This window comes from Peromyscus eremicus, chromosome 17, assembly GCF_949786415.1.
Source record: "Peromyscus eremicus chromosome 17, PerEre_H2_v1, whole genome shotgun sequence".
NCBI lineage: Eukaryota > Metazoa > Chordata > Mammalia > Rodentia > Cricetidae > Peromyscus > Peromyscus eremicus.
The window spans coordinates 8,774,823-8,799,962 of NC_081433.1; the positions used below are offsets into that span (position 1 = coordinate 8,774,823).

At 45.9% G+C, this 25,140-nt stretch overlaps 1 protein-coding gene across 3 annotated transcripts in view; it reads left to right on the forward strand.

The window, feature by feature from the left end:
• Positions 1 to 20,922, forward strand: part of Fbxo25 (F-box protein 25) — a 30,447-nt gene extending 9,525 nt beyond the window's left edge. Inside the window, exons 4-11 of one of the 3 annotated variants that reach the window (XM_059244829.1) lie at positions 637 to 686; positions 3,405 to 3,497; positions 7,308 to 7,401; positions 9,512 to 9,696; positions 11,691 to 11,873; positions 16,027 to 16,170; positions 19,467 to 19,493; positions 20,091 to 20,922. In XM_059244829.1, coding sequence (XP_059100812.1) covers positions 637 to 686; positions 3,405 to 3,497; positions 7,308 to 7,401; positions 9,512 to 9,696; positions 11,691 to 11,873; positions 16,027 to 16,170; positions 19,467 to 19,493; positions 20,091 to 20,180 — 866 coding nt within the window. In that variant the 3' untranslated portion in view covers positions 20,181 to 20,922. The remainder of the gene's footprint in view (positions 1 to 636; positions 687 to 3,404; positions 3,498 to 7,307; positions 7,402 to 9,511; positions 9,697 to 11,690; positions 11,874 to 16,026; positions 16,171 to 19,466; positions 19,494 to 20,090) is intronic. The other 2 variants (XM_059244827.1, XM_059244828.1) reach the window with 2 other exon arrangements.
• The last annotated feature ends 4,218 nt before the right edge of the window (positions 20,923 to 25,140 follow it).

Consider the following 25,140-nt stretch of genomic DNA (forward strand, 5'->3'; position numbering starts at 1 on the left):
TCAAAGACAGCAAGCCTGAAGCACGTCTCTGAGTAGCCAGATGCAGTCCTGAACTGAGTTCCTTCCTAAACAGAAAGGCCCCTCGGAGGGATGATCTGGATGTGGGGCCACTGGGGAGGAAGGACAGGAGCCAGAAGCGAGCAGAGCTAGGACCAGGGGCTATGATGTACCGGTAGAAGGGCTTGAGGGAATTGTGGGTTCTGTCACAGCCTGGCCACCTTGGCCCATGCTATGAATACCTGTTAAGTGTGAAGAAGGTAGAGAGCACAAGGATCTTAGTTACATGTACCATGTGTGGCCGTAACAGGTCATAAAGACCAGAGCCTTCTGTTATGTGTATAATGGTATAGAGATAATATTATAGGATTTTTATCTGCATTTACATTTGATATAACTATCAATTTTTTCTAAGTTAATAAGATATGGCACTATGAAAAAATGTTTTTCCTGTAGAAGTGTCTGAGAACTTAGATGATCTTAGGGAACAAAGTGTACTGTTTACACTTACCCAAGCCAATGCTTCTCTGACTGGATCAGGAAGATCATCTTGTTAGTCTGTCCTGCCTCACAGCTTCCTTAAAATCTGGAGGTCGAAATGGTTTGCCAGATTTTAAAGACATTTCATTTTTGTTCTAGGTTTTTATCGTGAAAAATGGATCTATGTCCATAAAGAAAGCACAAAAGAAGTAAGTATGTAATTAGAAGGGTGTGTACTGTATTGTTTCTGCTGAATTTGTAAACTAATTTATTTCTTTAGTAATACAAGGTCTATCACATTCTAACCCATGAATGTGTGTGTGTGTGTGTGTGTGTGTGTGTGTGTGTATAAATGACAGCTTTTTGCAGCAGTGACTATAATTATGTACATGTATTCGTTGATATGTGTATGGCTGTGCACTGGGTGTGTGTGGTATAGGCATGTGTGCTGTCAGATGTATTTGTGGTGTAATGCATGTAGTAGGTTTGTGTTATGAACTATGTGGTATATGTTTGTGCAATATGATGGATGTGTATGATATGTGCATATGTCTGGTGTGTGGCATATATATGGCATATGCTGTGTACCTGTGAGTGCTATGTTGTATATTTGTATATATAGTATATATGGAGTGTGTTTGGAATATAATGTATATGTGATATATGTATATGTGATATAATGCATGTGTGTGGTGTATGGCATGTTTATATAACATGTATGGCACGCACACATGTAGTATGCACTACATATTTGTGATATGTTTGTTCATGGACTGTGTGTGCCCCACACACGAGTGTGATTGTGGTATTTGTAGTGTGTGTGGTCCATGAGTTTGGATGTGTGTGTTTCTTATAACCAAGCATACATGCCTGTGTGTTTGATCCATGCTCTGGCAATGTGAGCTGCAGCTGCTGCTGCTGTTTTTCCTTTACCTCGTGTATTTGGGGACTGAGATGCCCGTGAGCCCCTCCTTCCCTAATGCAAAGTGGCTCATAGGAAGGACATAGGTTGGCTCTGCAGGACACTTTGGACTTTTTCTCTGCTTTTGATTGCCGAGCTGACTAAAGCTCTCTTAGGAGTCATCACACAAACCAGTTGGTTACACTGTGTTTCTTGTTTCCCTACTTAGTTTTAAGTAAACCTAGATCCTTTTATAGACCTTGAACATCTGCATTTGCTTTATTTTACAGCTGTGGGGAGAAAGAAACCAAGGGTGCAATTTCATATTACATGATCATGTGGTTAGGATTAGTTAAGTGTTCTAGAAATGTTAATAATAGTCTTATAGTTTTTAATTTATCACATTTATTCAGAGTGTGTGTGTATGGGTATGCGTGTGTGTGTGCGTGCGTGCGTGCGTGCATGTGTGCATGCGTGTGTGCGTCCATGCATGCATGCACATACTAGGCCAGGGAAAGGAAGGCCAAAGGACAGCCTGTAGGAGTCAGCTCTCTCCTGCCATGTGGGTCCTGGGGATTGAACTCGTTTTCAGACTTGGTGGCAGGCACCTTACCCAATTACATCTTTGAACTATCTCAGCCTCCTTGAAGATACTTGAGTGTGAGAAAGAAAGCTGACTCGGTGATGGTTAGTGTCAAGTGGGCATAGCATGAGTCCAGTCCTTGACAAACACGCCATTGAAAGACTGACGGAGTTAACATAATTTGTACAAAGCCACGCTGATTAAATATCTCACCTATCTTGTGAGTCATGTGGATTCTAGCTGGGCAAAGCAGGAAGAGGACTATGTTAGGAGAATGCCAGGATATCCTGTGGCTTCTTGGGATGGGGTCTGGCAGGCTCACAAAGAATCCAGGGCTAGCTGTCGGATCTGTATCTGGTCCTGTGCCATCCTCTTTACCTCTGGTTCTGACCCAAGGTAGCCTTTGAAGATAGATGCCCTTGAGTGTGCACCCCAACCTGTTCCATGTGCAACAGTAGTTAACCCAAAGAGGTGTCTTCACCACCGTCAGAATTTTGTCCCTTGAAGTGAGATGCATTTCAGGTTATACCTGGTACTCTGTGCTCTGCTTCCCCACAGCTCCACAGCAGTGTATGTTTCGTGTAACTGGGTTGTACACGTTAGGACTGTTAGAGGCCAGCAGACACCATGCTGTCTCTGCTGTTCTTCCACAGCCGCTAACCTGTTTCAAACCCAAACTCATTTGTCACAAAGGAACCTTGTGGCTCCTTATTGTCCTCCAGTTTATCTGCCCCTGTGACTCTGAACTGAAAATCTGTTTGTAGATTTACGTATTTTAGATGCAGAAGGTAGGATTTAAGAGCTTTCCTGACCTGAGGTGAAATCTGACAGACTGATATAGAAGACCAAAGACCTCTCAGACAGAATAGCCAACTTTATGACACCGAGGAGAAATTACATTTCATTTTGATTCCCAGACCTGTGCATCTCATTATAGCAGTTGACTTTCCGGCTGCTCGGTGCCTGTGATCCCAGCCTGGAAACCAGCCGTTGCCAGGCTTGGGCCACAGAACCTCAGCCGTACTCATAGCTCCTTTTTAGAGCTGCCCCTCTCAGGCTTACTCCTTGTTGGTCGAGCACATGTCCACTATGGCAGTCAGAGCTCCCTGCAGAGACACATGGCTGTGTGTGTACGACATCAGCATCCTGAGGCCTCGTGTTCACCCCACCTTGTCCCCAGCAACGGAAAGCAGAATGGTGTTTCATGAATCCTTACTTCTCTTCATCATTATACCAGCAGTGTGAACAAATTGTCAGTGCCTCGTGTCTCAGTTATACACAATTGGTTTAAATTTAGCGTTGCTATATTTCACTCTATTCTCACTTATATCTGACATAAATTTTTAGAATGAATACAATGCTTTTTATGTTCCCTAACCGACATCACCTGTTAGCTCATTTTACTTGGCTGATTGAGCTCACTGTTGGTCTAATATTTTCTAGAGGCATGGCTACTGTACCCTGGGAGAAGCCTTCAACCGACTAGACTTCTTAAGTGCAATTCAGGATATTAGAAGGTTCACGTACGTGGTCAAAGTAAGTGTTATTTCAGAAACATCTTTGATGACTCTTGAGTTACTTTTTAGGGTTGCAAATGTGACATATTCAAGGTGCCTTTGAGAGCTGCATAGGGTTCAGCTGTTGACAGTAGAAAAGGGAAGGAACTCGCTCGGGAGAAGACGGGGGTGGGGGGGGTGGGGGTGGCGGGGGGGGTGGGGGTGGCGGGGGGGGGGCTTGCCACACTGAGGGCACAGGTGCAGGTCTCAAGCTTGGTAAGACCTTCCTACTCAGAGGCCGTGGGAACTAAGATGTTCAGGGCCTCTTTCTTGGACACACTTCAGACAGTTGAGCTCAGGAGGGGCTCTGATGACTACTCCATCTGCCTTTTTTTACTTCATGTATTCACTTAGAATGAGCCTTGTTATATACAAAGGACCAACTGGCTAGTAGTCCAGAGGAGTTTTACGCAAACTAGAACTCCTGAAAAGCCTTGCTGCATGGTCGGTAGCTTTTTAGAAGATTCTCTTTTGGGCTACATTCAGAGGGGACAGATCTTTGCTGTAGGGTTTGTTTTGGTGGCACATTCACTCCACTGCACCATACGTAAAGTACAAGCAGGGTTTTACACCGCCAGCCTTGATTCCAGTGGCGCTCAGACTCACTGCCTTCTAGGCGTTTCCAAGTATCAGTGTAAGGACAGAGGTGAATTGCTTGGGCTCAGCTAGTGTGATGTGTAACAGGATTCTAGGAGGCACTGGCGGATGACAAGAGGAGCAGTCACAGGATCTTCTTGTGCCCAGTCTGCCCTGGGTACCATTTCCTGAGCTCTTGCAGAGCATCTGTCCATGTGCCTCTGTTCTAGGGATGAAGACCAGGTCCACTCTGGCTTGTCAGGTGTCAGGAAGTTAGTATCCAGGGAGGACCCAGGCCGGTTCTAACAGAACCATTTCTACCAGCTCTAAAACACTTCTGTAAAGAACCTTCTTGCAGGTGAAAGTGGCTTCTCTTTTTCTAAGTAGCAAGTTTCCTTGGTAGAGTTGCTACTTCTACCCGTCCAGAATAGAATTCACCTAGCCCTGCTAGTCAGGTGAGTAGTGTCCTGCTGCTCTGATGAAGTACCCAGCAGAAGCAACAGGAAGGATGAAAACATCTTGTTTCAGATCATAGAGCGCTTCTGCGTTTCCTGTTCACTGTGGTGGCAGCCCTGGACTTTCTTCTTCTCCTCCTTCTCCTTCTCCTTCTCCTTCTCCTTCTCCTCTTCCTCCTCCTCCTCCTCCTCCTCCTCCTCCTCCTCCTCCTTCTTCTTTTTTTCTGGGATGCAGCTTATATACCCTGTGGGAGTGGTCTTGAGCCTCTCTGGGGGAGGAGCTGTGTGTGGTGGGCTTTGATGTGGCAGGTTTGGGGAACGAAATGTAGGAGGGGAGTTGAGGTGGCTTTTCCACCAGAACGTTCCAGACTCTTTGGGTATATGGATGCCAGGATGCCAGGGGTTAAGGTAGAGCTCCTACCCAAACATTCCAGACTCTTTGGGTATAGGGGCACTGGTTCAAGTCTGGCTACTTCCTGTGGGCATGGGACGACATGGGGAAGGGGGGAGTTGGGAGTTGGTGGGCTCACGTTCAGCAGGAGGTATGAGGGGAGGAACATCCAGTTAATTGTCATCCTGGAGACCTCAGGCATCTGTTTCTTGAGGAAGCAGAGAAGGCAAGTTTCTAGGGAAAATAGATCATTAACAGTTGCCCTAGTTGTACTGAAAAGATGAATGCACAGGGCAGAAGAACAGATAGGCCTTTCATTGGGACATCTTGGAAACCCTGGGCTTATTTCTGTGTCCCCAAGTTTACTCCTGTCCATCTTCATTTGTTATCATAAGAAGTTGTTGTTTTTGAGCAAATGCTCTTTACATGCTCATTGAGATGATTATGTGTGTGGGGGGGGGGGACCCACTCCCACTTTTACCCCCAGGGTATTCTTGAGGAGAGAGGGCTAAGAGATTTAGATAGAAAGATAGAGGGGAGAGAAACAGATAGAAACACAGGATAGCTCGGGAGGGCCTGGATCCTTATCCACCAGCCCCTTTTGTCTTTTCAAAAGGGCTTTTTATAGGAATGCCAAGGAGTGGAGCAAAAGACCTCCTCTAGTACAGCCAAGTGCAGACCCCTCCAATCACCTGGTAACCACACTCGTGGTCAATCCATTTTATGAAGCCCTGCTGGGTAAAGCAAGCTCAGATCTCACTTAGGAAACTTCTGTGGGTTCCCACAATTATGCTGTTTTTTTTTTTTTTTTCCTTCACTGTTGATGTGTATAAGCCTTATTCGTTTGCCTGTGTGAAACTGTTCTTGAAATGAACCTCATGTGGTGGTGAATAATCTTGATGTCCTATTGGTTTCTGTTTCCTGGAATTGGGCAGGTGAACAGATTTTAGCATCTATTTTGTTTGTTTGTTTTTGTTTTTTAAATCAGGGATTTTGTCCTGTAGTGTTTTGTTGCTGTATCCCGATTTGCTTTTGGTATCAGTACTGCTAGCTTCATGGTACACATGTAGAAGAATTCCCCTTCTTGGAACAATTTGAGAAGAAATTGGTTCTGTAAGTGTTTGGTAGACTTCAGAGCAAAGCCATTTGGTCCTGGGCTTTTCAGCGATGAGGGCCTTCGTCACTGCTTGTTACCCATTACAAGTCTATTGAGGTTCTCTTTCTTCATGATGCAGTCCTGGTCTAAGATGATAGCAAACTGTGGACCAGGGTAGCCAAGCAGAATGTACTGAATGTCCTAGACCCTGGGGATAAAGGAGTAGTGTAGCCAGCTGGACCAGGGAGGGGAGAGGAGAAATACTTAGCTGGCTGTTTTATCTGTGATTACAAGTGTGATTCCCTAAAATGGAGCTGTGGAAAGGAGGGGGGAAAAGAAGGCAGCAGGTTTATTATGACTTAGAACAGGCCTGAGGGTGAGTGTCATGTAGAACTACATTACCAAAGTATCACCAGGACAAAAGAACGTAAGCCCCTCCTAAGTTTTGAAAGAACTATAGGAAAAGAATAAGGAGTTTTGTTATTGTTGTTTTGTTTTTTAGTTATAAAACCATGTCAGAATTAAGACCAAACCTTTATTGTATCAGTAAGTGTTTCTATGTTGGGTCAAAAGCATAGTCCAACTCCAGGTTATACAGTCAGTCCCCAGAATGTAGAGATCTGAAGTTGGGAATAAAAGGATGGGAAAGATACAGGGGAAAATATGAACAAAATGGAGCTGAACAAGAAGCATGGAAGGACACTGCCCAGTGCAGCACCAACAGGGGTCTGTTATAATAGAGGGTCGTAGGGCCGAGAGAGGCACAGGCATCAGGATAAGCCTCTGTCTCTTTATCAGCAAGATTGGCACCACTTAGTTTCCATTACAGTGACCTTTCTTGGTTCCTAGGTTTTCTGTGATATGTTTGAAGTGGTGTTTTAAAATTTCAACATGGAAGGAAGGGCCTTTTGATCTGTTGATTGTCTTGGCAGTTTTAGAAAGTGGATCAGAGCATGAAGGAGCATGATGAAAGTCTATTAGTGACCAGGATACTCCACAGCTCCCTGCTGAGGTGAAGTATAAGGCTAGAAGGCATTTATTTATCTCCCTGGCCTGCAGCAGGCCTGTTGAGAGTGAGCGTCCCCGACTGGGTTCTTGTGTAGGACAGGAAAACAGACTTGCTGCTGCCTCAGCAGCTGGAGTAAGGTCCCTCAGTTCACGTAGAGAGCAGTCCTTCTGCAGCCCCCTCGCTGCAGCACGTCAGTCCCTTTCACACTGTGCTCCGGTGTGTGCTCATGACTCACAGCTCAGCTCTTCCTTTCTTACCTTTAGCTACTGCAGCTCATTGCGAAGTCCCAGTTAACCTCACTGAGTGGAGTGGCACAGAAGAACTACTTCAACATTCTTGATAAAATCGTTCAGAAGGGTGAGATTATTATTGAACGTTTGTTATATTTTTTAAATAAAATATTTATTGATAAATAAGACATAGTATGCAACTTGACCATTGATACCATTCAGTAGTTTTCAGGGCAATGTATTCATAGGATTGGGCAGCAATTGCTGCTTTTAATTTCATAACATTTTTGACAGTTCAACGCTGTATTAGGTTGTATTTGCTTCTGTTATCCTCTCCCATCCCTGCCGTGCTAGAGTTTTATGCCAGTTTTACATAAGCCAAAGTCATCTGAGAGGAGGGAACCTCAATTGAGAAAATGCCTCCATAGGAAATGCAGGACATTTTTTAAATTTGCGATTGATGGGGGAAGGACCAGCTCATTGTGGGTGGTGCCATCCTTGGGCTGGTGGCCCTGGGTTCTATAAGAAAGCAGGCTGACCAAGCTGTGAGGAGCAAGCTGGTAAGCAGCACTCCTCCATGGCCTCTGCATCAGTTCCTGCCTCCAGGTTCCTGCCCTGACTTCTTTCAGTGATGGCTGTGACCTTAGAGTTGTAATAGGAAGTAAACCCTTTCCTCCCAAGTTGCTATGGTCACAGTGTTTCATCACAGCAATAGTAACCCTAAGACACCGGCTGACGCCTTCTTCCCAACTAGTTCCCCTCCTACTTAGTGACCATATCTGCTGTGTGTTAATGATGTGTGTTTATAGCAGTGGCTGTGGTTTATCCAGAGGGCAGCACTTGAGGCTGCTCTTTCCTATCCCCCGGGGTCTCACAGGCTTCTCTTTCAGGTTTGAGTACTTCATAGTCACATAGTCTTATCACCTTGACTAGTGAAGAGTCTCTGTAGTAACTACTACCCACTGTGAAACCAACCTCCTCTGACCAAGGCTGAGAACAGCACTCGGCATTGGCGGTGGACATAAACATAAATATTTAGAAACAGTTTGACGTGTCCCTTGAGCAGAACAGCAGTAACAGGTCCTCACCTAGGGCTTAGGACCTCCCTAGCCGCAGTACCAGGCATGTACGCCTTGCCAGTTAGAAAGGAGTTGGTTGTCCCCCAAAAGATAGGCATGCCACTGTTACACCAGCATCACCAGAAATCTTAAGTCTAGATGTTAATTGGAAATTTCGTACAAGGAGAGGGGCTTTTTTCTATTATCTTTCCACAGTATGTATGCATTCAAAATAATAATGTGAGTACTGTGACACCAGGCCAGAAGATGGATCCCACCAGCTGCTAAAAGTGCAGATGTGTGCCAGGAAAGAGCGACCCAGTCCTACAAAGACTCTGTTCTCTCATGGTTAACCAGTCATGGTTCATTCAACTGTTGGGTTCTAGAATCAGTAAGATTGCGGCTTTTTGACTTAGACACCATATGAGTCATAATTTTCCTTTTAATTTAATAGGCTTACCTTTACCAATTAGTGGCTATTAGTAAAAGGAACTTTTTATTTTATACCATTAGCTTATGCACATCTAGTAATTTGTGACCATGTATATGAGCCATTTTAAATATTCTCCTTATCATAAGCACAAAAGAAAATGTGCACTGACTACTTTAAAATTGTAGACTCAACTAAAAGTTTAGCCAGAAAGCATTTTAAAACTTTAAAAACTCTTGTTAATAGTTCTGATATCTAAAAAATTATGCCACTTTTAAATTGCCATGAAATTAGGGCCTTGGTTTTTAATGTGATAAAAATACATACGACATAAAATGTATCATTTTCATCAATTCTTAGTTCACGTTCAAAGCATTGGGTGCTGGTACACTGTGCAGTCCTTGCTGCCGTCTCCAGAGCTGCTGCTCTGTCCTAACACTGCACACGACACCCAGCTTCCCATGGCCAGTGCCATGCCCCTGCTCCATCACTGCATCTCTGTCTGTGGCTCTGGGTCATGCTCTGTTCGTCCTTCTGTAACTGGCTCCCTCCCATGTCCTGCATCTTCAAGCTTCCTCCCCATGGAGCAGGTCAGAATCTCCTTCACTTTAGGTTGTGGTATCCCAGCATATGACTGGATCACATTTTGCTCTCCTCCTTCAGTTGATGGACGCTTGGGTTATAAAACTAGAAGACTGTTAGAAGTGGTATTTGCTGTATCAGTCTGTGGCTTGTTTTATTTGTTTCAGTTCTTGACGACCATCAGAATCCTCGCCTTATCAAAGACCTTCTCCAAGACTTAAGCTCCACTCTTTGTATCCTGGTGAGAGGGGTGGGGAAGTCAGTGTTGGTGGGAAACATCAACATCTGGATTTGCCGCTTAGAAACTGTTCTCAACTGGCAACAGCAGCTGCAGAATCTTCAGATGACTAAGGTATATGTCTCTTTGTTTTCCTGGTTTGGGTTTGATTTTTTTTTTTTTTTTTTTAGACAAGATCTTACTATGTAGCTCTATCTGGCTTTGTAGACCAGGCTGGCCTTGAACTCACAGAGATCCGCTTGCCTCTACCTGTGCAGTCCTGGGATTAAAGGTGAGCACCACCACATCTGGCTTGAGTTTATTTTTAATTGACACAGTAATTATATGTACTTAAGAGGTGCTGTGTGATACTTTACATATCTGTGATGTGTAATGACTGTGTCAGGGTAGTCGGTGACTACTACCTCATACATTACCAGTTCTCTGAGATTCTCAATGAATTGTTGCCAACCATAGTTATATACCACTGTGCTAATGAGCAATAGAAGTTCTTCCTACTATCCAACTGTGTTCCTGGACCCATTCGCCATCTACTCTCTACCCTCTTCTTCTTTATCTTTCCCCAGACTATGGTAACCACTGTCGACTTCTTTGCTTTGAGACCCGCCTTTTCATTTCCACACGTAACTTAGAACATGTTTATTATGTCTTACTATTCTTGACTTCTTTTGCATAACAGGATTACCTGTGGTTCCATCCATATTTCTGAAGATGACAGCATTTCATTATTTTTATTGCTGAATCATATATAACACATTTTCTTTATTAAGTTCTGTGTCAGTGGACACTAGGGTGATGCCATGTCTCGGCTACTGTGACTCCCACCACATAAATGGAGGATTTCAGTTCCTTTGGATGCATACCCATTAGCAGCTTTGCTGGGTCCTATGGTAATTCTGGTTCTGTTTTTTTCAGGAACTCTGTTTTTTTCAGGCTGCTCTTCTCTTTGCTAATTTGCATTTGCATCAACAGTCTGTGAGAGTTCTCCCTGTCTCTCCATCACCAGCATTTGTATCCACAGTCTGTAGAGATCCTGTCTCTCCATCACCAGCATTTGTGTCAACAGTCTGTGAGAGTTCTCCCTGTCTCTCCATCACCAGCGTTTGTATCCACAGTCTGTAGAGTCCTCCCTGTCTCTCCATCACCAGCGTTTGTATCCACAGTCTGTAGAGTCCCTGTCTCTCCATCACCAGCATTTGTATCCACAGTCTGTAGAGTCCCTGTCTCTCCATCACCAGCGTTTGTATCCACAGTCTGTAGAGTTCCTGTCTCTCCATCACCAGCATTTGTATCAACAGTCTGTAGAGTTCCTGTCTCTCCATCACCAGCATTTGTTGTCTTGCTCCTTTAATAACTGCCGTTCTAACTGGTGTGGGAGGGTGCCTCACTGTGATTTAGATTTGCATTTCTCTGATGATTAGTGATATTGAATGTTTGAATATACTTGTTGACTATTTGCATATCCTCCTTGAAATGTCCAATTAATTCACCCACTTTTAAATAGGGTTTATTGGGGTCCTTCATCATTGTGTTCTGTGATTTCCTAGCATTTGTAAATTAGCTCCTGTCAGATGAATAGCTGGCAGGCATTCTCTTCCATGTTGGGTGTCCTTTCAACCTCTACTTTCTTTTTGATACAGAAGCTTATTTTATGTTAATCAGACACTACATTCATTATGTATCAAAAATATGTGTTAAACTGTCAACGAAGAGAAAATTCAGATTTAAAGACAGATAAAGCTGGGGAGACCTTATAGACACCCTGTCTGTTGCTGGATGAGTCACGGTGTGGACCACCTTGTGACCCTTACCTCCATTGCTGTCATCAACAGTTCCACATTTCAGATCCACCATTTTCTGGGTAGTTTTCTAGTTAGGATAGAGCTGGGGCATGTCCAAGGGTGCAGCTTCCTGAGCACAGGAAATTGCCACGTGCCAGCCCCGCTGAGACCACCAAGCACAGTAGTGAGGAAAGACTGAAGTGGCTATTAAAAGACGGACTTCTTTCTTGTGGTCACATGGAAGTTGTCTGTCTAGCGTGGCTGTTATTCTTCGTGGGAGGAAGTCACTGTGTTTTCTCCATCTGACACCGTCGTGTCCCCTTTCAGCAGGTCAACTCTGGCCTCACACTCAGTGACCTGCCCCTGCACATGCTGAACAACATCCTGTACCGTTTCTCAGATGGCTGGGACATTGTCACCCTGGGCCAGGTGACACCAACCCTGTATATGCTCAGTGAAGACAGGCGGCTGTGGAAGAAACTCTGTCAGTACCACTTTGCGGAGAAGCAGGTAAGTGTGTGGTGCAGAACCCGTGAGTCAGGTCAGCTGGTCCCCATCCAGGGTCCCTTGTGCTTAAATGAACTTGGGGAGGCTATGGACTCCATATCCAGAGACTTGATAGTACGAGAGTATACTGAAGTTGCTTCTGAATTCTCTTCTGTCAATTGCAAGGTTCATTTTTCATATTGAGAAGGAATCATGGTTCTAAAACTGGCCTGGTACCGAACAGCTTAACTAGCTGAGCTGTGCCACACTTAGTGGTCAAAGGTCGTGGTTTTCTGTTGTTTGTTTTTCACTTTTTGGGGGGGCCCGCCACCCAGTTCCCAAATAAATCACACACAGAGGCTTATTCTCACTTATATTTTTGGTTGTGAGCCTAGCCTTTAACGGCTGAGCCATCTCTCCAGCCCTTATTCTCACTTAAAATGCTCAGCCTTATCTTGGCTTGTTTCTTGCCAGCTTTTCTTAACTTATCCCATTTACCTTTGGCCTCTGGGCTTTTCCCGTTGTCTTACCTCTGTAAATCTTACCCTTACTCTGTGGCTGCTGTGTAGCTGGGTGGCTGGCCCACCGAAAGAGTAAAGAGCCAAAAACCACCACCGACTGTGTTCTTTTACCTATTAAGTCACGTTCTAGCTCTGTCTCCTGTCAGCCTGTTGTCCTGGAAGATCAGTGGATCCTTGTAGCTCCTGTGCTTCCCACTTGGTGGCACTGTTTCCAGGTCCTCAGTGTCTTGCTAGTCGACTCTCTTCTACATAATGACATCCCTGCTCTGCTCCTGCAGAGTCTAAGCGTCCCTGGCCTATTGCACAGAACGGCACCCATTCCATACACGGATAAGAAGGGGCAGGTGATACGTTGTATATCTTGTAGATATGGACATGACTGAGATACAGGAGCATTGTGAAGTTGGGGGTAAAACTGTGCCCATTTTCATGGCAAGCATGGGCAGTGTAGCAAAAGCAGGTCCCATTTGAAGGAAGAATCAAGAGTCTTAGACACACTCAAGAGTCCATCCAGCTGGCTTAGAGAATCCAGTGAATTGTATGGAACACGTGGCACCTTTTAAATGACCCTCTGGATCTTGCTTGAGAGAAACACTGTGGGCATGAGGAGGCCCATTAAGACTGTCCCAGAGAAGCAGAGGTGGTGGTCAAGGGTATGTATCGGTCCAGCCAGGACCCCAGGTGAGGCAGCTGGTTCTCCCCAGGGAAGGTCTGAGCAGGACAGACCAAGCAGAGACCTGAGGAAGTGCCTATAGGGGCCTAGAGCAGGTCTGTGAGAGCTCAGGAAGATATGGATCTAGACGTAGAGATGAATGAGGATGACAAATGGTACATTGCATTGGGGTTTGCAGAGGCTGGGCCTGAGAACTGCTGGGTGGGCTGTTCATCTGAGCAGGAGGGAATGTCCACTGCACCCCTGGATCACTAGCCATCCTGTCTCTTGATATCCGTCTTACCATTTTTCTCAGCTGGCAACCATGATTCTGCTCTCTCCTCTTGGAGATTAGATTTGGGTTGGCATCAGAAATGCAGGAGAGGTTGAATAATCCTTTGGAGGGAAGATTTAGAACCAGGGACAAGGGGTTGGGGATTTAGCTCAGTGGTAGAGCACTTGCCTAGCAAGCACAAGGCCCTGGGTTCGGTCCTCAGCTCCAGAAAAAAAAAAAAAAAAAAAGAAAGGAAAAAAAAAAAAGAACCAGGGACAAAATGATGGATGAAAGTATGTCTGGGATGGGGCTTATGCATCACACAGTTGCTCTATATGGGTATCCAAGGATACCCATAGGGAGAGGGACCAGGACCCCCAACAACCTGCATCTTCTGTTCAGGCTGGGCTACCAGAGTGCCTGGCATGTGTTTAGAGAGCCAGATTTCAAACATACCGTTAGAATATCTGCTGACCATTTGTGAGCCCTGAGTTCCTTGATGAAGCGCTTTAAAGAGGTTAAAGGTCTGTTCAAGGTCTGTTTGCACCAGTATCATGCCCCATAAGAAGTTAGGTTAGAGTCTGTGGTTAGCACCTACATGTACACCTTTTGGTGCATATTTTCTTGATTGAATCACAAAACTGCATCTGTAAGATGTTATTATAGTTCTTCTGAGCGACTAACAGTAGGACCCTGATTTCTCAGGATTAGCGGTAGATTAGGGTCAGTCAAACCAGCAGTATAGGAAGCACCTCAGTGGGAACTGAAGGCTGTGTAGGTCTTGGACTAACAGTTCATAGTGACATCCGAAGGAGCCATTGGCAAGACGTGTTTGCCGTGAGCACTCTTGTGGACGGAACTGGAGGAACAAAGAGGCCACAGGACCTTAGGTAGAAGAGAAGCTCCAGGAGTGTAGGTGTTCCTCCTGTGGTGAGGAGGGAGGAGAAGACAAGGCAGAGGTGGTCTTATCTCTAGAAACTGATGTTTCCATGGTGCCTCAAGGACACAGAAATACGGAAATCAGACCTCTGATTGGTCCCCTTGGCTTTTCAAACTCTCTTCTTTTCAAATTGGAGTAGAAGTAAGACTCCCTCATGGGTTCCATTATCATTTCCAAACAGAGTCCCTAGAAGATGTGGCTGATGACATGTTGTGTAAGTGGTTGTTTTCAGGTATACAAAGCCAGACACTCCTAAGAGAGAGCAGAAGCAAACGTAGATGAAGGCATCTGTTTATAAATGAACAAGGACAGGCCTATCAAGCCACAGTTCTCTATGTACATACCGCACACAGAGAACCACAGTTCTCTATCTGCATACTGCACACACAGAACCACAGTTCTCTGTACATACCACACACACAGAACCACAGTTCTCTATGTACACACCACACACACAGAACCACAGTTCTCTGTGTACATACCACACACACAGAACCACAGTTCTCTGTGTGCACACCACACACACAGAACCACAGTTCTCTGTGTGCACACCACACACACAGAACCACAGTTCTCTGTGTGCACACCACACACACAGAACTTTTCTGGCCTTCTGCTTTATTTTCTCATGACCATTATATTGCTCAGACATTTTTTGGGAATGCCTTCATCAAGACGCTATCCAGCTTATATTGCCATCACTGTGGTCCATTTTCGGACATATTGTTGCCTCAGAAGGAGCCTGGTGCCCTTCGACAGTCAGTCCGACTCCTGCTCTGAGCAACCACTCTCTGACTGGACTTCCTGTTGTGGGTGTGTGGTGTGAGCAGAATATGCACCAGTCAGGCTTTGTAACCACCTCCTTCCCCTCAGCGTAACACCCTTCAGGATGCATCTATATTGGAAATCAAACGTCAGTCCTTTGGGGACTAAAGAGTCCGTTTTTTGGACACACCATGTTTTGTGTGCCCGTTCATCTGGTTGTGGACCCTGAGTTTCCTTGCACCTTGTGGCTGTTAGGATTGTTGCTGTGGACATGTTTTTTCATCCCTTTTCCGAGCAGTGGAATTACAGTTGCCTTGCTGTGTTTGATCCTGGAGAAGCCGCACTGCCCCCACAGTGCCCACACCATTCTGCACTCCCACCGGAAGTGTACGAGGCCTCTGATTGCCTGCATCCTCCTCCTCAGCACTTGCCGTTGCCTGACCCTCTAGTTGTCACTGTCCAGGTGGTACCAGGTGCCGTAGCTTTCCACCTCAGGTGCTTGGCATCTTGTCATAAGGACGTTAACCATTTGTGTGTCTTGGCAGTATAAATGCTTTTCATCAGCCGGGCGGTGGTGGTGCACGCCTTTAATCCCAGCACTCGGGAGGCAGAGCCAGCCTAGCCTACAGAGTGAGTTCCAGGAAAGGCGCAAAGCTACACAGAGAAACCCTGTCTCGAAAAACTAAAAAAAAAAAAAAAAAAAAAAAAAGCTTTTTATCGTTCTCAAGTTAAGTAGGAGGTCTTCTTTATTTATCCTGCATACAAATCTCTTAGCAAATACATGGCATCTTCAACTATCACAGACCTCATTCCACAGGTGTTGACTGTCTCCTCACAGCTGTTTGTGTCGCTGTGTGGGAACACCATGATTTGCTCAACTTGTTCCTCATTGATTTAATCCAAGTGACTTTAATTTCAGATCATAAAACGTTTCGTGTTCTGCTCTGTCTTAAAAAAAAAAATATGTACCTAGTGCCTGTTTGAAAAATCATCTAATAATTCTGAACAGAATTTTCTTTTTTTAGTTTTGTAGACACTTGATCCTTTCAGAAAAAGGTCATATCGAATGGAAGTTGATGTATTTCACACTTCAGAAATATTACCCGACTAAAGAACAGTACGGAGACACTTTACATTTCTGTCGGCACTGCAGCATTCTCTTCTGGAAGGTAACAATTTAAAGTGTACTCTTGGCATGTGAGGACTGGGATGCAGTGAAACGATTCATGTAGATCTTACATCGAAAGGTCAGAAAAGAATTGGAAACGACGTTTGTGATGGGAATAGCTGAAACACATTCCACTAGATACTGCTGTGCTGTAGTAATCACTGCTGGAAACGGAAGTGCTGCCCTTCTGAGTGGGGCATGCTTGTCCTTGCTGCTGATGGAGGTCTAGAAAGTTGATGGAACAGATAAGGCTCCTGAGCATCTGCTCCTGACTGGGGCTCTGGGCGCCTCACACCCAGCCTGAAGAAGCTGCCCTTGTCTGCCTGTGCCCGCCCTCTGAGACACCTGGGAGGCAGCCCGCTCTTTGCAGGGCATCAGCGCCGGCCTCCGGCCTCTTCCCTCAAAGCCAAGTTCTTAGGTTAGGCAGTGTGGCCACAGCAAGCGCAGCCTTCAAAGGAAACGAGCAGACTTAACAAGACTATAATTTTTTACGCACAAACTGATCCTTTAGTGAAAAACTTAAATGTCCCTATCAGCAAATTTTCATATCCAAACAGTAAATCAGGAGTCCTCCATCCTGCTGCGTTGCCTGTTTTGAAATCCCCGCGCCCCCCCATATTGTCTCTGGTGACAGTAACGTGTTTCCCGTAGCCAGAGCAGAGCCCTGTGTGTCCCTTCCTTTCCCTGGTAGCTGCTGTAATGTTTACTTTTGCTTTACACCCATCTACATTTGTTAGCAAATGGATACAAGGCCAGCTCTAAATTGTTGGCAAGGGACCACTTTAACATTTTTTCATTTCAAACTCCATTTCTAATTCCTATCCTTTTGTTACGATGGTCCAGAGCCGAGCAGAGGAGTAGATGCTGAAGTTGCTGGGGTATTTCGACAGGTGTTGAGCAGTACTTGCTGTTGTCTCCAGCAAGAACAGCTGAGGAGGCTTGTCCTCTCTGACCTTGTCCCAGTGTGTGACTTGTGTGTGACTGCAGCAGCAGTCTGTTCTCTAGGACACTTCTTTAGAACAGGTTTAGCTGGTGTTCGGTTTGTCCTCAGTTCCTAGATGAGTTTATGCATACACAAAAGACAGCCCTCTGGTGTTCCCTCTTCTGTGTCCCAGTCAGAGCAGGGGACACTTCACTGGTGCCCTGAGAAGACGAGGACCTATCTGTGTCCCAGTTAGAGCAAGTGAGACTGTAACGTTCAGTGTGAATTAATACATCTAGAGACTGTCTTTTTGTTTTCTCCCAAGATGATTTTATACTATAGAGACATTAAAGATATGGATGCTTGTACGAGGGACGATACTAATCATGGGATTGAAGGCTTTTAGTTTTGTATGTGATAGTGTTTTCCTTGGACAAGTATCTAAGAATATTTGGCACTTATCTGCTAAAGAAAACAGCACAAAGAACATGTTTCCCTTCTCTGTACCATCTCTGTTGTTGGGCAGTGTAAGAATGTACTGCTCAGCTTTCCTGAAATATATAAGTTCTGGTTATTTTTAGCAGAAAAAATAAGATGACTTATTTTTCCAGAGAATTGGCCTCTCCTGCCATAGTGACCACATTATGAAAAGTCAGAACAGGTCATTACAGGGCAGACCCTGCTGGTCTTTGCCATTCTGAGAGACAAATGGATGGAGGGTGGCATCACCCAGCAGGATGTCTGAGGCTTTGGGGAGCCGTATTAGCAGTTTCTCCACCTGCCATCCTTCCAGACCCTGCTCCTTTGAGGATCCATTCCAAACAAAAGTGTGAAAATGTGAGGGAGCCACCTTTCTTAATCCCTGCAGCTGGCAGGTAGTCCTCTGCCGCAGTATACGACTGTCCAGAAGCAGCATTCTCCTTGGAAGAACGTGGTGTGCAGTCGGAGGCCCAGGTGACCAGTGTGCTGCAAGTGTGGCAACATGCATCCTGACCGATGGAAACATGTTGTGGCTTTGAACATGGTGCCTGCTGGTATGCCTGCCTCAGCTTCCTGGGCAGTGCTCTCGACTGAGGCACTGAGGCACTGAGGGAGCCTCAGTGTCTATTAGGAATGTAGAAGAGGGATGGCTAATCTTCACCGGGGCCTGGATATGGTCAAGAGCCACACTGGCTGAGCTGCTTCTTGTCTTATGCCTGGCATGTTCCACAGGGACCACCTGTCCTTGTGGGGACCCTGTGCCTCCTCCCAAGCTGGTTTTTCATCTGTTCTAGTTCCACTATACTGGAGTGATTCTTGTTAATTTTCCCATCTACTGCTCAAGACCCGGTCATTGTTCCCACCTAGGTGACCAGCACACTGAGAAGGCCAGTCAGTGTGCACATGTATCTCTCCGTCCCTACTCAGTTTCCTGATGATGTAGACCCTGTCAGAAGTGTGGGCTCAGAGAGCGAGCTAGGGAAGCCAGAATGGGGACTTGGCCTTTCTGCGTTCTGTTCTTGTCTCAGTATCTCAGCAGCCAAGAGAGGGCTGGACACTTAGCAGTGACCCTGAGGTCTCTGGAGGCAGTAGAAGTGAGACCGACCAGAACCAGTGATGAGGCGGAGCTTCCGGACTCTCTCTGTTGGCTGTCTTTGTGAACTACCCCGAATGAGCAGAGCTGAAATGCTGTCCCACTCCTGAGCAGGGCAGAGACAGCTCCTCCAGTTAGAGCTCAGGGCTGCCGACCACACGGAAGCCACAGCAGATGGTAGTGGGCTGCAGGAAATGAGGTGTGAAATAGATGGAGGGCCTCAGGGTGTATATGGTTTGCAGTTAGTTATGTAGTTAATCACAGAGCAGACCCCAGGACAGAAAAAAAAGACAGGCATTTCCCCAACCCCAGAATTTTTTTCCTGGAAGTATGAGGACTGTTTTGTGCATTTTTAACTAATACTTAAGTGTTACGGCCTTCCAGATTGTCAGTGTGGGAAACTTAAGTGGAAATGGGACTGTTTCTTTTCCCTTGGGCTTCCTCCTTTCTTTCCTTTTCCTTTTCCTTTATTTTTGAAACATTTTCCCCTCTGTGGCCCTGGCTGGCCTGAGATTCTTTATGTAGGCCTCTAGTTCATACGAGATCGACCTGTCTTTCCCTCCCAAGTGCTGGGGTGAAAGGCACTGGCTACCAAGCCTGGCTTTGTCCTAGGCTGTCTTTAATATCCGAATGTCAGGTATCCAGCGGTGCTGTCTTTGGAGAACATTTTATATTGCTCGGTGCCTCAGTTATTTTCACAGTGTGTGCTTCAGACCTGAAGGCCTGGTTCCTCCTTCTCCATCTAACCCTGACTCTCTTTCCTCCCTGTGCTGCTCCCTCGCTGCCTCTTCACGGTGTCCAGGACTACCACCTTGCTTGGTTGTTGAAGGTACTTCCTGTGCGGTGTGCTGGTCCATCTCATGGACTGTCCTTGTCCTGTCGGGGGCATCTTTGATAAGGTTCAGCTCTGGTCGGCAACAGTAGACTTGTCCCTGTTGGGCTGACAGACCGTCCACGCACCTCAGGGTGGTCTGCTAGAGGCCATCGAAGCAGCTCCAGCCCACTGAGCCTCTCCAGACGGGCCCAGTTTTCTGCACATCTTAAATTTCTCTTGTTACTTCTGCTAAACTAAGTGCAGCTCCTTGGTAGTGACCCTGCCAACTCTACACACCTAGCCTCGGGACATGCTTGTGGCGCCCCATCCTCTCTGTGTGTGGGAGGAGACTGCTTACTCACCCCAGAAGCCTGCAAAGGAAGAAGGGCAGGATGTGGAGGGGTGGGCAGGAGGAGGCAGAGATCGGCGGCGTCCATGTCTTCCAGGGTGACTAGAGTTGAAGCATTGTCACTGTTAGACCCCTGGGGCCACCCAGGTACCCATAAGTCATCTGTCTGGCATGAAAGGGAGTGGGATCCACTTAAAGTGCAGATGCTGTTTCTGTAAAAGTGTCGTGGTGTGTCCTGACCCACCCCTCCTTCCTCTCCTCAGGACTCGGGACACCCCTGCACCGCGGCTGACCCTGACAGCTGCTTTACCCCCGTGTCTCCTCAGCACTTCATCGACCTCTTCAAGTTCTAATGGTGCCCTCAGCCCTGTGCCCTTGTCCACACCCGTCCCTTGTGCGTTCTGTGTGTCCTGTAGTTGGTGTAAGTATCTTTGACACAAAGTGATGGCGGGGTCTGGGACTGGCGTGCCTGTGCGGCCCTTGCTTCCGGGAGAACCCGAGAGACCACGGAAGGCGCCCTGACAGCTGTGCAGTGTCATGAGAGAGTGGAGACCGCGAAGCCATTTGTACTTCTTTCTGGAACCTCTTCTAAGCATATACAATTTGCAGTTTTGTATATTTTTAAATATGGATCAGATAAAGTTTTGGATATTCAGCCCCACATCCTGTATTGAACCGACATGAACAAGACTGTGGTTCTTAGTTGTCAGTGGTAGTTTTCCATCTTAGAGTAATTGGGATGAAGAACCAAACAGTTGATCCTTGTAAATACATTATGCAGAATATTTATTTTTCTTAAAATGTATTTTCACAACCTCTGTGGCTGTGCCCAAATGAGTCCTCATTGAATACAAGATAACCCGAGGAACATGCTTGGCAGGTTCTATCTCACTACAGTGGGTAGGGCTGTGAACAGTGTGTATTGCCCGTGGCTAGCAGCACCCTGCCATGAGGCCATCGTATATCCGTACATGGAATGTGGGCTCCAAACCAGAACAGAGCCTCTGCCGAGGAGCTGGAAACAGCCTAGGGAGGCCTGAACTTGACATGTAGAAATTACTTTCACAGTAAAGTAATAAACCACGTTTATCTACTGATTCAGCTTCATCAAATTTACATCTAACTGAATTGAATAGTGTTGTCTTTAAAATATTGCTGTTTTATTTTAAAAATAATGCATGTGCACTTTAGAAATTTTTGAAAATAAAGGTATATGAAAGAAAATTATATAGTTCTTCCCCAAAAGATAACTGTGCTTGCTAAAAGGCTGTAGAGTGTCCCCTCAGCAGCGGTGGCCCCGGTGGACTGCTGTGACCTTCATCTTCAGTTGAGTCAGGAGCCCCAAGCACTTTCTCAGGGCATTACAATTTAGAGCTGCGTGTTTATAGACACAGATCAAAAGTGTCACTTTCCAACCTCATCCTCTGTCCTCAACTGACAGCAGCCGAGAAGAACATCTGTAATTGCCAACTTAAGTTTCTTTGACACAGTGCAGACACCTGGTCTCCTCACGCACACTACTCAGCATTTAAAACCATAGACATCCTCTGCCACTCACAGCCAGAGAATTCAGTACTGTCTGAGAACCTGTTTCCACTGACCTCACAGGACCACATGATGGAGCAGCGTTTGCGCAGCAGGTGGGGTGCATCCGATGTTCTGTAAGTGACACCAACTGAATGTACCGTCTGCATATTTCTTGGCTGTGTTTCCTGTGGGCCTGTCTGTTTTCTTTAGGGACTTGTTCTTTTTTTTTTGTATTAATTTTTTTCTTTTGGTTTTTGGAGAAAGAGTTATTTCTGTCTGTGTAACAGCTCTGCTTGTCCTAGAACTTACTATGTAGACCAGGCTGGCCTTGAACTCACAGAAATCTACCTGCCTCTGCCTTCCAAGATGCTGGGATTAAAGGCATGCATCACCACTGCCTGGCTTGATATTAATTTCTTGAAGATGTTTATTGGTTGCTTTTCTTATTACTGTGACTATGTACATGTCAAGCAAATAAGGGAAGGAAGGTTTATTTTGGTCCACTGAGGCCCAGGAGACCGCTGACACATCAGTCAGGAAACAGAAGTGTTCACGTTCTGCTTGCTTTCTCCTAAAAAAAAAAAAGTCAGTTCTTCAGGCATTCCACACGTGTATTTTGATCCTGTTCACCCTACTCCTCCAGATCCGCCCCAGCTTCCCACAGCACCCCAACTCTGTGTCCTCTTTTTCTTTTTAAATAACCCACCAACTCCTCATTTGTGCTGCACATGTACTCCCAGGTGTGGGGCCGTCCACCGGAGCTTGGTCAACCTACCAGGAGCCACAGCCTTAAAGAAAACCGACTCCCCCAAGCCATCACCTGTCCATAGTTCCTCAGTTAGGGGTGGAGGCTCATGACCCCTTCCCACTGCATGCTGGGATGTCGAAGTCCTTGAAACCACAGCTGCTGAGTTCATGAGGACAGCGGTTCTCTTCTGTCCTGTTCAGAAGCCCGTTTGCACCGGTCCTCCCCAGCCTCTGGCCCTCACGGTCTTCCTGTTTGCACCGGTCCTCCCCAGCCTCTGGCCCTTCCGGTCTTCCTGTTTGCACCGGTCCTCCCCAGCCTCTGGCCCTTACGGTCTTCCCGCCTCTTCTGGGATGGCCCTGGGACCAGTTGTGACATAGCTGTGCCATTGGTGGCTGAGCTCTCCGCTGACACCTGTCCCTCATACTTTGACCGGTTGTGCATTTGCCTTCCCCCTCCTTTATTAAATATCATGCCAGCATTAAAAAGTATCCACATTGATATCGGGTTTACCTATTTAAAACCAAAGAAGCATGTATTTCATTAGCATAATTTCCTTGCTTATTAGTACTAAATTTTAGCTGTTGAACAAACAGGCCACACACAAGGATTTGGATTGTAACAAAACTATTTTATTCAGTATCATTATAAATATGTACAAAATTTGTTTTAAATTAAATTACCTTTGCACATAACCACATAGATTCTCAGGTATGGGTGTAACATGCATCTACCCTGTATTTAAACATTTTACAATCTCACCCCTTTGGGAATCTTCAGTATGATTTATGCAAAAGATTGAAAAAAAACCCCACACTTTTCAATCATTATGATATACAACTTCTAGTGAGAAAATACAGGTCTCAGCTGGGCGGTGGTGGCGCACGCCTTTAATCCCAGCACTCGGGAGGCAGAGGCAGGAGGATCTCTGTGAGTTCGAGGCCAGCCTGGTCTACAAAGTGAGTTCCAGGAAAGGTGCAAAACTACACAGAGAAACCCTGTCTCAAAAAACCAGAAAAAAAAAAAAAAAAGAAAAAAGAAAAGAAAATACAGGTCTCTGGTGGTTTGAATGAGGATGGCCCTCATAGGCTCTTAGATCTGAATGTTTGTCCCCAGTTTGTGGAACTGTTTGGGAAGGATTGGGAGGTTGTGGCCTTGTTGGAGGAGGTGTGTCACTGGAGGTAGGCTTTGGGGTTTCAGAAGCCCATGCCAGGCCCAGTCTCGTTCTCTCTCTGCCTGTAACTTGTGGATCAGATGTGAGCTCTCAGCTACTGCTCCAGTGCCCTGCCTGCCTGCCTGCTGCCATGCTCCTCCCAGGGTAATCATGGGCTAACCCTCTGGAACCGTGAGCAAGCCCCCAGTTAAATGCTTCCTTTTCTAAGTTGCTTTGGTCATGGTATCTCCTCACAGCAATAGAATAAGACAAGGTTTATAAAAAAAAAAAAAATCATGTTTGGGGCAAAATAAATATAAACATCTTTTATATTCTTTAATGAGAGTTTTGAGTTTCCTGCATGTTTTGTTCATATGCACTCCCCAGCTCTTCTCACTCACTCCTCCCTGTCCCTGTTTAGCTATTGAAGTCCAGGGTGCCACTTTGTTAATTGGCTAGGACAACATTCACATAGTAGGAGAATCCAGCAGCTGTGGTTAGTAGTTGATACTCAGGGAATACAGAGGTTTCACCAGGCACCCTTAGCTCCTACACTGAGGAACCACTTTTGAACTGTACACTTCAACTATATCCCATCCAAGTTCCACTTGAATTTGGTGACTAGTTCAACTGAAAGAATGTAGCTGATTAAACAATAAGATAAACATGAAATCCCTGATGTGTAAATCTAAATCCAGTGTGGTAATGTAAGAAGCATGAAAACCCAGCCAGTATAACTCCTCCAAAAATTACTAATCCTATAATAATGGCATTCAGTAAAAGTGGGTTAGATGATAATCCGGATAGAACTTGGAAAAATGGCTGTAGTCATGTTTAAAGAAGAGGAGCTTTTTTCTTTCCTTTTTCTCTTTTGAGACAGGGTCTCATTGGTCTCACTTGTAGCTCTGGTTGACCTGGAAGAAGTCACTATGTGGACCAGGCTGACCTCAAATTTACAGAGATCCTCCTGTCTGCCTCCCAAATGTTGGTATTAAAGATGTACACACCGTGCTGGGCGGCAGTGGCGCACGCCTTTGATTCCAGCACTAGGGAGGCAGAGCCAGGCGAATCTCTGTGAGTTCAAGGCCAGCCTGGGCTACAGAGTGAGATCCAGGACAGACACCAAAACTACAGAGGAATCCTGTCTCTGTGATACATGTCTGCCCTTTTGCTTAACCAAAATGTGTCTTCTCTGATACCTTGAGGACTCCCCTTCCACATGGTGGATTCTTGCACTTATCTACCCACAGGCAGCAGCCCTGAGTCCTGAGTCCTGAGTCCCCCCCCCCCCCTTCTGTCCAGGTGCTAACAGTCAATTATCTCCACAGCTGTTTTCTATCAACCCTAACCCTTCCCCATAAAAGGGACCTCAAAAGCCAGAGAGGGGCTGCTCTCCGAAAGCCCGACTTTGGGAGAGGCAGCCAGCTGGCTAGTTCTAAATACAGTTTGTTTTAATCAGAAAAAAAAAAAAAATGTCCACACCGCCATACCTGGCAAAGGTAAGCCAGTTGAGAACACAGACAGCCGAATGAAGTGAGGATGGTACAAGATAGGAAAGCGGAATTCAATAGAAAGGATTGCTGAAGGAAACCCCTCTGAAATGCTGGGGAGAGAATAAATCAACCCCATGGAAAGTCTTAAGAGAGTGGATCGAAGATGGAACAGAATAGCTGATCTTGAAGACAGTAGAGGAACTGAGATAATGCACCAGGAACAAAGGGAAGGCACAAGCGGGATGTCAAAACACACACAGTTTTGCCTGGCGGTGGTGGCGCACGCCTTTAATCCCAGCCCTCGGGAGGCAGAGGCAGGCGGATCTCTGTGAGTTCGAGGCCAGCCTGGTCTACAGAGTGAGATCCAGGAAAGGTGCAAAGCTACACAGAGAAAC